Below are 14,072 nucleotides of genomic sequence, written 5' to 3'. Positions count from 1 at the left end.
ACATTATTTGTGCCTCAATAAAAGATCGTTACAAGGCTTTAAGGGAAATAAAAAAGAAACTACAGCTTCCAATAACTTCCAGGACTGTTCGTAGAAGACTTGTTGAAGCTAACTTGCTCAGAAGGATCGCAAGAATGGTGCCCTTTCTACTGGACCAGAAGAAGGCAAAAAGTTGAGGAATGTTTTGTGGATGAACGAAACAAAGATAAATTTGTTCGGAAGTAATGGCAAACAAACCATTAGAAGGCTTCCTTTGAAAGAACTCAATCACAAATACATCCAGAAAACGGTCAAGAATGGTGGAGGCTATATAATACTTTGGGGTTCATTTTCTTGGTATGGCGTTGGACCAATACATTTGATAGAGGGTAAAATTGCTCAAAATATGAAGGTGAATATCATGAAGGACACGATGCTGACTTTTGCGGAGGAGAACCTGCCTCTCAAATGTGTTCTAGAGCAGGACAACAACCCTATGCACATATCCAAATCTGCTCAAAAGTATTTTAAAGACCAAAAAATCTGCGTATTTTAGTGGCCATCCTAATTAAATCCCAAAGAACATTTTGGGGAAGATTTAAAATGAACGGTTGGGAAACATTTATTAAAAAATTTAACCAAACCGTGGAGGATGGTTCAACAGGTGTGGTACAATATTTCAATTTACAGATGCCGTCGATTATTTGACTCAATGTCCGACAGATATCACACTGCAATTAAAGCTAAGGGCCAGGCTGCCAGATATTAAAATAATTTTGAAATCCAGAAAAGCTTTGCATTTAATTTGATTTTTTTAAATCTTTGTATCTATTTTAATGTCCACGAAATTTGTTCCTTTTTTTTACATTTATGAATTTAAAATATTTTATGTTATAATTTTACTACAAATAATTGGCAATTTTAGTTTGAAACAAAAAAAATAAGAAAATGAAGGCCAAACTTAAAAAGAAAATCTTTTTAAGTCAATAAAAAATTGAATTTTTAAAACTCTTTTCGGTGTTTCTTTTTTAATGTCCATATCTGTAAATCATGAAAAATACACTTGATATAAATATAGTTTGCATGAAGTATTTGTTTAATTTTAAATAACTAAATTAAAATCTTTTTATAAAATGTTGAGTTATTATTGAACTTTGGATTGTTTCAGATGGTTTGAAGAAAAAATAAAATATTTGTTTTTTAACCACTGGATATTGTTTATTATAAAAACAGATAATTCAACAATACTAACAAGTCTCTAGTAAAGATTCTAAAAAAAATTTAAAGGAATGTAGCCTTTTTATGTACTTGGTTAAATTACAAATCAACGATCCGTCACGTGAGTTGCCAACTACAACGAATGTTGTTGTGTTGACAGTGTCAAAGGCTTTGAAAAAATCCAAAAGAGTGAGAAAATACACGAAATTCTTATCTACACTTTCTCTTATTTCTTCGATCACATTTATAAGGACAGTAGTGCAACTTTGTTTGGGACGGAAACCGGATTGATTGGGACATAGCATGTCGTTACGTTTTAGATATTACCGCATTTGTGTTTTCATACATTTTTCAAAAACTTTGGATAAATATGGTAATATGGCTTTTGGCCGATACTCATTTCAGGTTCTTGGAACAGCAAAAAGTTTGACACGTTTCCAGACGGAAGGAAAAACTCCAGTCATGAGAATAGTGTTAAAAAGGTGTGTTTTGTATCTCAATGTAATTGGTAGAGTTGTCTTAACAAACACGGGACGGATTTCTTCAAATGCTATTGAGTTTGATTTAAAGGTTTTTAGAATAACTTCATCATCAATAGTTGGATGCTTTCTGGATGTCGAGAAAGCTTTCGACAGCGTATGGATTGATGCCCTCATCCATAAGCTCCGAATTTTTAATATCCCACAGCCAATAATAAAAATTTTGTTTTCTTTTCTTTCTTTCAGAAACTTCTTCGTAGAAATAGATAGTTGCAAGTCAACGATTAGAGACGTAAAGGCTGGAAACGCCCAAGGATCGAAACATGGACCGTTCCTCTCAAGCCTGATGACATCTGACTAGCCAGTGCCAACGGATTGTGAGAACCTGCTGTTTGCGGATGACTCACTCACCTATTCGTCCTCCATATTTTCTACGATCGCAGCCCGAAGAGTAGGAGCACACATAAGCAGACTTTACAAGTACTACCAGAAGTGGGGAATAAGGATAAATACATACCTCCAAATCGGAACTGGTATGCTTTCGGAGACCTGTGACCAACAACAACCGCTGTAGATCGGCGGCAGTGGCCCGAAAACTTGTTCTGACGTTCCCGGATGGATCAAGAATTAAAGCCAAGAAGAACGCCAAATACCTGGGAATACACTTCAATGAGCTGCCGCGTTTAACCCTCACTCTAAGGCTGTGATAACAAAAGCCAATATCTCACTCCATCGAGTTCATCCTCTCTTGAAGAAGAAAACTGGATTAAGTAAACCAACGAAACTGTTGATATACAAACAACTGCTAAGACTGGTTATCACCTACAATTTTCCGATATGGTTCACCATATCAAAAACTGCAATGGAAAGACTTAATGTTTTCGAGAGGAAGATACTAAGGATATGCACCGATCTACAATTCGACCGTCAACGACAGAAGCACTATAATAATAGTAGAGTCTACGAAGAAGCTGAAATCAAGCCACTTGACCAATTCCTTGCACATGCAGCAAGGAAGATAATCACCAAAGTCGCCAGCCACCCTAACCAATTAATGAGAAGGATGACCAATCAGGAACGACACCCGGACCCGAGATACCTTTGTGGTATGGATATGTTGGACAAACTCCCCACTGACGACGATGTCTCCTTCTATGCTAGCCTGGAGTCAGCATACTACCGCGGCTTAACACCGCCACACCCAACCAACCTCCATCAGGACAACCGGGACTGAAAAACTCGAGATGAACCCCGCCAACGACACTTTTTTTTTTAGCCATCGACTTCATGTTAAACACATGTTAAATTTTGAATTTTATCAATGTATAAAGTTAGGCCCCCTTTGTGCCAACAAATGTTTTAGTTAGAGTTATTGTTAAATATTATTTATGTTAGAATTAAGCCAAATGTATATAAATTTGTATGGTTCAATAAATTAAAATGTAAAAAAAAAAAAAAAATTCATCATCAATTGCTGAGAAGCTAAAGCCCCTTGTAGAAAAGATGTCAGTTTCTAAAAATCCAGAAAAACGTTAAGGTCAGCAAATCGGGCAATACATACGTGCCTGCTATAATCATATAAACAACTTCAAGTTCTGTGCATAAATATTGTATCTAAAAAAACGTTTCCCACAAATATAACTCGCATTGGTCTTACAATATAAACCAACACATTTATTCTTTTACTTATTTTTATAAATAATACTTACACCTATAATTGCTAAATGTATAAGAAAATATTCGCTTAAAGACAAGCTCTTGGGCTCTCTATGCCATTAATTACAACCCTTATTCCTTTATTTCCAAATAAAAAATTATTGGATTCCCTTTAGAAATTCTACTTTCCTGGGAAGCGCAATGTGTCTCAAGCTAGTGAGACCTTAAGTATAAAAGATTCTATAAAAACTAAGTATTGTTTGTAGGCTCCAATCACAAATAATGAGGGAAGAATATCTTTAAAACATACGTATTTATAAAGAAAATACGATGTATGTAATTAGTTATTGCAGCTCCCGTGCTTAGGAATACTTCACCATGGAATAAGAATTTTCTGAACTCAGACTAAAGGCAGTTTCCTATCGTTCCATTTGAGTCTGGAATATTTGTATTCCGTTGTGTAGTTTTTCTAAACACGGAATCTGAAATAATTGATTTTAATTATGTTTTTAATTATTTAATTTTGTATTTTAACCAAGAACAATTTAAAGAAATTATGGCCTGTGCCACCTAAAGTTTTTTTCACAGGTACTGCCCCTTGCTAGGAAATGACATGCACTCCAAGAGTAATTTTTGTCATGAAAGGTGCTTTCTCAAATTAGACGTTCGGATACGGCACATAAACTGTAGGTCCCCTCCATCCCTGCAATTACTCGCACACAGGAATGGTTGAGAGTTGTAAGTCACTAGGCCCTAGTTCTCTAGGAACTGCTGCGCCACCTAATTTTATTTATTTATAAACATCCTTTTGATTTTTTTTTTAACTTTTTAACTTGGACATTATTGGTTGGTTGTCCAAAATTAAAATATATTCTAAAGCAGATGAGTTCAATGAACAAAATAAAATAGAATGATTTCATAAGTTGGGAGTTTTCGAAGTATTTTTATTTTGCTGCACCACATTTATCTAAGAAAAATTCATAACATGATTTTACACAGCAAGTAAATGTGACCTAGTAGTTATTTTAATCTTAATATCAATACCTAAAAGCATCATCTTTTTCATTAATATTGAAGCACATGTCCTTCTTTAAAAACTCATAAAGATACCCTGCATATTGTTTCCCCATAGTCGTTTACCACTTTTAATATAAAAAGAGTAATTATTATACAGAATATAAAAGCAATAAGGCACATTATGTGACACCATGTGCCGATGTGATGTGCTCTACTGTGTTGTATATCCTTGAACATTTTTTGAAATTGTAGCTACAAATAGTTATTTGCACCCTTTATATTCCTAACTCAATAAATAATTTGCCACAAGTGTGTTTAAGTTCAACAATAATAACAAAAAATAAGAAAACACTTTATCGACGTTGAACAGTCAAATTTACGTATCTGAATTTAAGCTTTAACTCAAACAAATCATGGAAAAAAACAACTAACGTCTTGACTTAATGCTTTTCAGTGAACTTAAACTCTTTGTCCATTTTCATTATCGTCATCATCAGAAACAGAAACAGACAAAATTACAGCCCGAAGGCAAGTCTTTATTTGTCTTAAGTTTCAATTTCAATGTCATATATTATATTTTTATTGTGAATTCCTTTTTGTTTTCTTTTTTTGAAAACAAAGACTCCAAATAAAAAATAAACGAAGCGAGTTGAATGAATGTTCTGAATGAAAGTCTTACATATTGAAATTGTAGATACAAGTTTACTACTGTCCTTTCAAGGACACACAACAAGAATCAAAATATGAAGGATGTTTTCATAAAAATACGTTCAAACATATACACTACACCACCCCACACCCCCAGAGCCACACAAAACGGAACAAAAACATAAACAAAAAAATAAAAACAAAATCAACGAACACACTGTTCCTAGTTAGCTAACTATAGCTATACACTACAATGAAAGTAAAAGTAACAAAATGAAAGATGAGATACTTGGATTATTACCTTGGAGCATATAGAGTTAATGAAATCATCCTAAAGATATTTATTATATTTTTTTTATTTTGTTTATTTTATTTTTGGGGGAGGAAAGGACGAGCATGAAACGAAATGAGAAAATAAAAATATCTCTATCAACAATTTAAGGTTAAAAAAAGGATGTTGAAAGAGTGACTCGTTTTCTCACTTATGGATAAGGGAGATACGAGAAGAGCGAGGACATGCACGCGGATGATATTATAGGGATATTTGATATAAAATAGCAAATAGCAAAATAAGGGACAGAGGATTCTTGCATTGGCATTCCTAGAATGTTCTATGCGTTCGGTGGTGGTAGTTAGGGGATTAAAATTATTATAGACAAATATTGACTTACCGAAGGACTCTTGGGAAGACCAACTCTTTGGCCACATGTCGTGAGCAGATTAACCAAGCACTCACGAACTCGACCCTGTGACATCCATGGTCGCTTCCATCCACTTAATGGTGCTGAGTCTGCAGGTGACAAACTTGCACTTCGCCTTGGGGAATTCGGTGTACCAACATGAGGCAAATGTGAATAGTTGCCTTGTCCATTTTTATTTTGTTGTTGTTGTTGCTGCTGTTGCTGTTGTGCTGACATAACCGATGATGTATTATTAATAAGACTTGAAGACGTAGCATGTGATGATATTGATGGCTCGTCTGACTTTAAGAGGATTCTCCTTCCGATGAGCGGAGTTTGTGATACATCGAATGTAAATTCCATTGTTCGGCCAGCGAGTTCTTTTTTGCAAAACATTTCCGAGTCCGGATAAGCTCCATAGAAACTAAATGATAATCCAGGACTTGCACCTTCTGTAGGTGGAACAACTTGTAAACTTGAACTCCGTGTCACGATGAGTTTTAGTATTTTTAATGATTCTTTCCAATTGGCCGTCTAGAAGAAAATAAAACCAAATTAGTTAAAATATATTTCATTATAATAAGACATCTTGCACTTTGAAAGCTTAACTTCTTTTTGGCCCAAAACTTATATTATTATTGCTCATTCTCCATTGAACGAAATTGAAAGAAATTAAACAATGTATGTCACTAAGATTGTTAACCTTCTCCTACATTTTTCTCTTTGCTATGGTTCTAAAATAGAAGGGCTACAATATTGTTAACTTCTAAAAGTCTTTTAAAAGTCTAATTAAATGTTTTTACTTCACTTGCCCCAAATGTTTTTATAGCTAAGTTTCATATCGATTTTCTCTCTAAAATTACTTCAAATAAAACTTCATTCCATTAACCATTTGTTCTCTTTACATTTCGGACAAGATTTACACCTCAACATTAAGCTTTCAAAGTATTACAACATTTAAAATAAAATATATTAGTTTACTTTTACTTTACGTATATACTTACATCAAGATATTTACCAATTGCTCTTAATAAATCAGCATTTATTGTTTGCGCCTGGGGAGCAGAAAGATCCACATGATGTAACATACAATGTATTACATTTAGCACTGGCACTTGAATTTGCTGAGGACCTTTTTCGAGAACTTCAATGAGAAAAGCCAACATATGCAATCCCATATGTGCATAAGTATCATATAGATACTTTACAACACACTTCGTCCATTGGAATGACTCTTTACAAAATGTTTTTCTACTATACAAAGTCATGACTGTTCCTAGATTCTCTAGTTTGGCTCCAAGCTCCGACGAAACTTGAGCAATATTTTCTGCACTTCGAATACAAATTTCGTTAGCATCCTCGTAATGAAGTAGCATATAGGGTAATAGAGAGATAACGTTCATGGGAAAAGCACAACTCTGGGTGGGATCACAAACTGGCAGATTTAAGAGTGGCGGAAGTTGGGCCAACAGGGTAATGGTGGGTTCGTAGGTTGTTGTGTGTGTGCAACCCTGTTTTGATAAAAAGTCAATATTATCATTTGAGAATACAATAAATTAAAATATATTTTGTGTGTTTTGTACTTTAAGTAAAAGGGCATGAACTCCGGGATAACCTGTCCATTTTAATTGCTGTTGAAGCTTTTCAACTTTATCTCTGGCATCTGGTCTGTCGAGGGGAAGCCGATGCAAGACACGAGTCAAAAGTCGCAAGGCCAAAAGGAATTCATGTTCATAGTCGCTCTCTAGCAACGAAACCGACAACCAGAAGAGTTGTGCTAGTATAGTCATCTTGTCATCCTAAAAGGCATGAATCTTATAGTTAATATACATTCATTTAATCAAAAACTTAATCAAACCTGAGTTGCAGTGTCTCCAAGCATTTTCAAACTTTGTGCACTTCGTGAACGGGAAAGGGCAGAGCCGAATTTTGAAACATTTCGCTCGATGTCAATACCCGATGCTCCTCGGTTTCGAAGTTCAACTAGCATGTAAAATATAAAATGAAAGAGCTTTAAATAAACAACATTAAATTAATTACCAACCTTGTTTGTCACATGGAGAGTTGGTTGTCTTGCGAGTACAATAAGACACAGAGTAGCTTGTGCTGCGTGCGTGACTTGGCATCGAGAAGTTCGGTGATTGAGGTGTAGCTCCAGATGGCGACTTTTTTCCAGCAAGAACCGAATTCGGACCACCATCTTTGTTGTTAAGATTTGGTGTGCTCTTAAATATATCTTTCATGACATCCAAAGGCCTGAAATCTGAGTCGAGACTATCAACTGCAGCTTCAAGGGTGAGCAACAGCTCCGTTACATAGCCCTGCATGTCTTCTCCCTGTTCGGCTACAGTTTCCACCAAACGCGAAAGTATATCCGAAAGCATACGAGAGTTAATTGGAACATTAAGAGCGCGGAAAATTTGCAAACATCTTCCTGCATAGTGTCGGGATGAACAGCTTAATCCAAGTTGCAAGGCAGTTTGTGCCCACCGCTCAGCTATTCGCGCTTGTGGATAGCTATCTGCAAATACTTTGACCATATGCCTCAAGAACGATGTCAATTGCTCAGCTGACTTAATGGACCAAACTATATTCAAACAAAAACAACTTATAGTACGGAATTTAATATTTATTTTTTATAGGTTATACCTTTTGCATTTATATCTTCATAGTTCCACAACGGCTGACAACTTTCTTGAGATAAAAACTTAAGTAAACTTTTTATTACATGTGCAATGGGCATTGTCGGCCCTGGTTGAGGTGGTGCATTTTCATCGGTGATGATAAGGGGAACTTCCGAGTTCTCAGAAGTGTTGGGGTTTATTTGTAGAGGTTGTGTCGAATTGTTTGAACTCTGATGAACTGTTGCATTTGGAATATTACAAGGACCAAATAGATAGCTATCGAACTCTTGATTTGTTTCTAAATAAAAATGAAGGAGAAATATTGTGAAAATAAAAAAATAAAAACCCAAGGAAGAAGAAAACAAATATAAAACTTTGTCTTCTCTTTTCGCTATGTTGAGGAATCTGCTGTCGACCTTGGTATTTGGAAAAGTTTTGTTGTTTGAAAAGTTTTAAAGTTAAGTTAAAAAACTTATGGTAGGTATTTTAGAATCCAATATACTACATTATGATGTGTATCTTTATCTAAATAATATTGTTTAAAACTTCTAATTCTATTTAACTGTTAAAGATGCCCGGAAGTTTGAAAAAGGGAACGATTTCAATTTCAAATTTATGTATTCATGTATTTCAGAGAATTATGTGTATGTAAGGACACATATTTTATATACATTTATCGCGAAATTAAATGACGCAATGACATGATGATAAATATTTTCTCAATAAAGAGAAAGTTATAGCTACTGGCTGTTTGGTGACATCGCATCGATTCAAATTATAGACAAGTTTTGTATAAATTGATAACAAGAATATCTTGTCTCTTGTGCTTGAGAGGGCGGAGGAGGAGGAGGATAGAAGGACAAAATTGGACGACACATTTGTGATGTAAATTTATTCATAAAGTTGAAACTCACAATCGATAAACAACCCTTGGCGCTCAATTATTGAGAACAACAACAAAAAAGTAGCATCAGCAAAGCAGCAAAGTACCAAGAGTTTCACTTTAATGTGTACTTTTGAAACAAAGGAACGATACAATAAAAGTAAAAACTAACAAAGGAATTTAAAACAAAGTAATATCATGAGAAAAAAATACGAACGGATGAAGGACGTCAGAGTTGTTTTAAGTCATTGACGGGATGTATGACGAGAAAGGTTGAAATTCAGTAAGCTAGCTTAAAAAGACTTTAAAATATTACCAAAGTGGGTGGCCAATTTTTCAATGACCAATTAAATAGGAGTTAGTTGAACTTATGTACCTATTTAAAGCTTGGTTTTATTTATATTTATTGCTTTGATAGCTAAGATAGAAAAATTGGGTCCCTTAAGTTTTTAAAATTCTGGAAAACAATTGAAAATCAAAATTGGATTTAAATTGGTTTATTAGATCATGTTCGAATATGTAAACAAGGTTTAAATTTGCATTTAAATTCAAAACACTTAAGTGTATGGTCTTTAAACAACTTCAAAGGACTGCATATATGATGAACTGCTGTAAAAAGCACACCACATAGTGTTTTACTCACCGAAGGCAAATGATTTTGTGTAAGGAAAGGAGAATATTTTATTACGTCAATGTTTCTATTTCCATATACTTAAGCTAAATTTGAATCTGGCTAAGATTATCAACTTTCATCAGGAGAACACTCTGACTGAGACACTGACTGTCGTGTAGACTGGGAGGGAAATGTTACCAAGGTATAAGGATATTAATAAAAACAAACAAATGGCAAAAAACGGACCGACAAAAAATACTTCTCAAAAAATGTACCATCAACAGTTTTTTTTTGTGTCAGTTTTTATTTGTTTAGGCTAACATATTTTAAGAAGAGATTTACTAGTCTAACGAACTCCTAATAGCTTTCTAAAAGTTGCTAATGTTGTTGGCTGATGTTCAATTGGTTGTTTTGTTTGGGTTAGTTTCAGAAACCTAGTATATGGTAGTTCAAAATTTGTTATCGTTGTTTCATGGTCGATTTTTGTATATTATATTTTAAATAAGTATTCCAAAATTCGATATCCAATGAGAAAAAAAATTTGTACCGTTTGAAGATTAAATATTTGAGTGGTATTCAAGAAATGTATGTATATTTTTGCGTGATTTGTATAGTGACCTACCGTCCGTATTTTACATGTCCGTCCTACGTAATAAACTGTCCCGCAAAATGTCATTCATTTTCAGATTTGTTTCGCAAATTTAAAAAAATTACGAAAGTAGTCCAAATGCATCACATGCACACTCTTCGTAACATGTTTAAAGAGCTCTCTTAATAGTGCACATGTAAAACTTGCTTTATAATTTTTATCTTGATCAGACGTTGCTGTCAATGGGCAGGTTCAAGCGACATAAGGGACTTTAAAGTTAGGCAAGTTTCTAGTATCTGATTGGCCAGCTGCCAAAAAATTACCTTCCAATTAAGGCAACTTTAATGGAAAGTTGATTGGAAAGTAAGGCAAGAAAAACCTACATAACTATCAAGTCAAGTCTACTTCTTTCAAAATGACATTTGATTATGTTTTTTCATTCAACTGAAAGCTGAACTTTTTTTCTCTATGGTTTAATTATTTTCTGCGCAACTTCATTTAATGTTTTCTGTAAAAGAGTATGTTGTCAATTTGGAAAAGAAATAAGTAATATTTCTTTACAATGCAAAATACAAATCGTGACGGACTTATAGCTTGCCTGAAAAGTGTTTTGTAGACAATAATATTTTTGGTAGTTTTTGTACAATGAACTTAAAGTAGAGGTTTGTGAGATATAGTTCTGAATTTGAAGTGGATGACTCTTGGAAACTAACTAGTTGCCTTGGTCAGAACTTACGTTCAAATAATGAATTTGACTGCAAATGAAGTTCCTTATGTTGCCTGAACCTACCCAATGTCAAAACAAATGGAATGTCTCTCTCTTTTACAGTGTTTTCTGTATTCAAGTAAGTATTTTTTCTTAAAATTACGTGATGAAGTAGGAATTATTGAAATTACAAATTGTTTTTTGTTTATTAAGCTTGGCGTCAACATCAAGGGCAAATAAAAAAACAAAAAGAGAGTGCAAATTCACTGCGGAGATGCAAACAAAATACTCTTTCTTAAAGTTGAAAAATTGTTTTTTTAGATGCATAATTTGTGGCGGCGAATTTTCCATAGCTTCTGGAGGAAAACATAATATAACCTGACACATAAAATCCGAGAAACATTAAACATAGGTTGAAAGTCGAGGGGACGATAGGAACGAGAAAACTCGAGACTTTTTTGTCGAAACTCTCAATTCGGTGAAAATGAAACAAATTGGCAACTTCAGAAGCCGTCATGGCCTTTCATACGATTTGCCATAATCAGAGGTTCAGGTCGATATATTGCACTTCCAAAATATTGCAAAGCTTTTCAACTCAAAATTTGCCTGTGCCCGAATCAAATGCGAGGCTATCGTAACTGATGTGCTATACCCATTTGCCACAAAACAGCACCAAGAGGAATAAAAAGTCAGTTATGTCTTATAAAGACATAATGCTTTTTCCCACATTGGTACGATATTTTTGCCGACAAAAAGGCTCTAAAAGTACGGCGTTTGGATTTAGTATCATTACCTGGCGAAACTTCAGAAATAATAAGTGCGTCCATTTTGCAAATTTTAAGAAGGGCAAAGCTGCTAGATAGATTTTGGTGGCTTATCACAAAGTGGAAGGAACCATGTTTTTCGTAGACTAAATAAAGAATTAAAAATATCGATAATTCGTGTAGGTTGCTCGGCATACATTATTCACAATGCGATTAAAACCGCTGCCGATTTGCTTCCAATTGATATGGAAAACATTATTGTGAAAACATACTCTCATTTTTATATTTAAACGGTTAGAGTCGAAATTTTTTTCTTAAATAATACATTTTATCGAATGTTTTCTACTGTCTAGGGCATACCAGGGTTACAGTAACCTTTGTTATCAAAGTCCCGGTTCTTAGTACCATAACTTTGCATAAAAACGGCGATAGCAAACTTCAAATACATAGGGTATCAGAGGCTTAGTATTGAATAGCCCGGTATTTAGGCAGCTGTATTTTTTCAAGTTATTAACATTTACTATACAAAAATTGTGAACATTTTGCATTTAAAATTCGCAGTTTTGCAAGAAAAGTCTCTTACCCGAGGAGGAGGCCACAATTGGTCACGAGACCCTGTGATTAAACACCTTTAGTTTTTTTTCTGTTTGATCATGTTTAAAATAAGATGGATAAGATAAATTCTTGAAGGTATCGAGAAAATACAGAGTGAAATTTTGCCAATTAATCATGGACAATTTTAAAAAAAGGACATGCGTCCGGTTTGGCGAATTGAAAATTTTGACATTTCTCGTAGTTTCAAGGTCCTACGTTTTTTTCGCCGTCCATAGCTCAAGAATCAGAAGAGATATCGACTTCAAATAAATGTTGTTATGCAGATAATAAGGCAGAAAAAACAAAGAAAATTGCTTGGGAGGTTTTCTTACCATAGCAGTTTAAAAAAACGTGAACATTTTGGTTTGCCCTAAATAACTAATAACGCTAGAGATGTAACTTGATACCAAACAAGTATATTTTTTGAACAATTAACGTATTTTTTATAAATCAAACAAACTGAAAAAATATTGTCACTTCGAAAATTTTACGAAAAAAAATGATTTTTTCTCTAAAACAATTTTGTGCAACGAAGAACGTTTTTAACATCTGGTAAAATTTTGAGAAAAATCAAAGAGACAGTTATTTTTATAAAAAATAAAAACCTTAAAAACCATTACTCAAAGTTGGTAAAAATTGATTTTCGACTCAAATAATTTTTCAAAACTTTGAGACATTGAGTTAGAACTAATTTTATTTTTCGAAAAATATTGTTGTCACAATTGAGCACCTTTTTGAGAAAAATCGAATTGACAGGTTTTTTACAAAAAAAAATAAAAACCTACAAAATAATTAACAAAAGTTATTAAAAAATGTATCTTATGAGAAATATTTTTTTGAACATTCGATAAATTTGTTTGAAAAATCGAATAGAAAGTTTTTTTTAACAAAAAATAAAAACCTAAAAAAAACATTTCTAAAAGTTCGTAGAAATTGATTTTCGACTCAAATGTCTTTTCAAAAATTTAAAATATCCGTTTAAAACTTATTTTATCTCACATAAAATATTGTTTTCAACATTCAGTGAATTTTTGATAAAAATCCAAAGTCCGTTTTATCATAAAAAATAAAATCTACAAAAAACTGTTCGGACATTTGGTAAAAATTATATTCGGTTCTCGATATCACGTGAACAATAGAAGATATTTACTTCAAATTAATTTTATTCGTCCAATTGTTATTTGTTTATAAAAGAAATAAAAACTTTGAAGAAATGAAATTGGTAAAAATTGGTTAACGACTAAAAAATCTCGTTAGCAAAAATATGCAGAATACTATCATTAATTTTAAATTTTTTTAGAATAATTCAATTGACAACTTTTTTAACAAAACACGAAAACCTACAAACTTTTAAAGCAAGACAAATCGTCAGACAGGATGGGAAGTTATCAGTGTATCCCAGCCTCTTTTACTTTTCAATACCTCGTTCTCATTATTTGTAGTTTTTACACCACAGTTTTCTAAACCTTGAATTCCATGCATTCATGGTAACAAAAAATACGTTAGAAATAATTTTTGGGGTGGTGAGTTTGAGTTTTGTGACGTACACAGGCGTAAACTTTGGTATCTGACTTGAAGTCATTACAAAGATCGATTCAAAGCAAGGGCATCAAAAAAATCAG

The 14,072-nt window shown here is 33.5% G+C and overlaps 1 protein-coding gene across 5 annotated transcripts in view; it reads right to left on the bottom strand.

Annotated features, from left to right (window-relative positions):
- The window catches only part of LOC129947342 (protein furry), a 137,760-nt gene that overhangs the window by 12,970 nt on the left and 110,718 nt on the right, over window positions 1–14,072 (bottom strand). For all 5 annotated transcript variants that reach the window (XM_056057865.1, XM_056057863.1, XM_056057867.1 and 2 more), the window contains 6 exons: window positions 8,327–8,599; window positions 7,722–8,264; window positions 7,536–7,660; window positions 7,261–7,476; window positions 6,682–7,188; window positions 5,669–6,211 (listed from right to left, as the gene is read on the bottom strand). In XM_056057865.1, the coding sequence (XP_055913840.1) occupies window positions 5,669–6,211; window positions 6,682–7,188; window positions 7,261–7,476; window positions 7,536–7,660; window positions 7,722–8,264; window positions 8,327–8,599 (2,207 nt within the window). The remainder of the gene's footprint in view (window positions 1–5,668; window positions 6,212–6,681; window positions 7,189–7,260; window positions 7,477–7,535; window positions 7,661–7,721; window positions 8,265–8,326; window positions 8,600–14,072) is intronic.

This window comes from Eupeodes corollae, chromosome 2 (genome assembly GCF_945859685.1).
Source record: "Eupeodes corollae chromosome 2, idEupCoro1.1, whole genome shotgun sequence".
Taxonomy (NCBI): Eukaryota; Metazoa; Arthropoda; class Insecta; order Diptera; family Syrphidae; genus Eupeodes; species Eupeodes corollae.
Note: the sequence above shows the minus strand (reverse complement) of the source record. Positions and strands in the feature narration are given on the sequence as shown.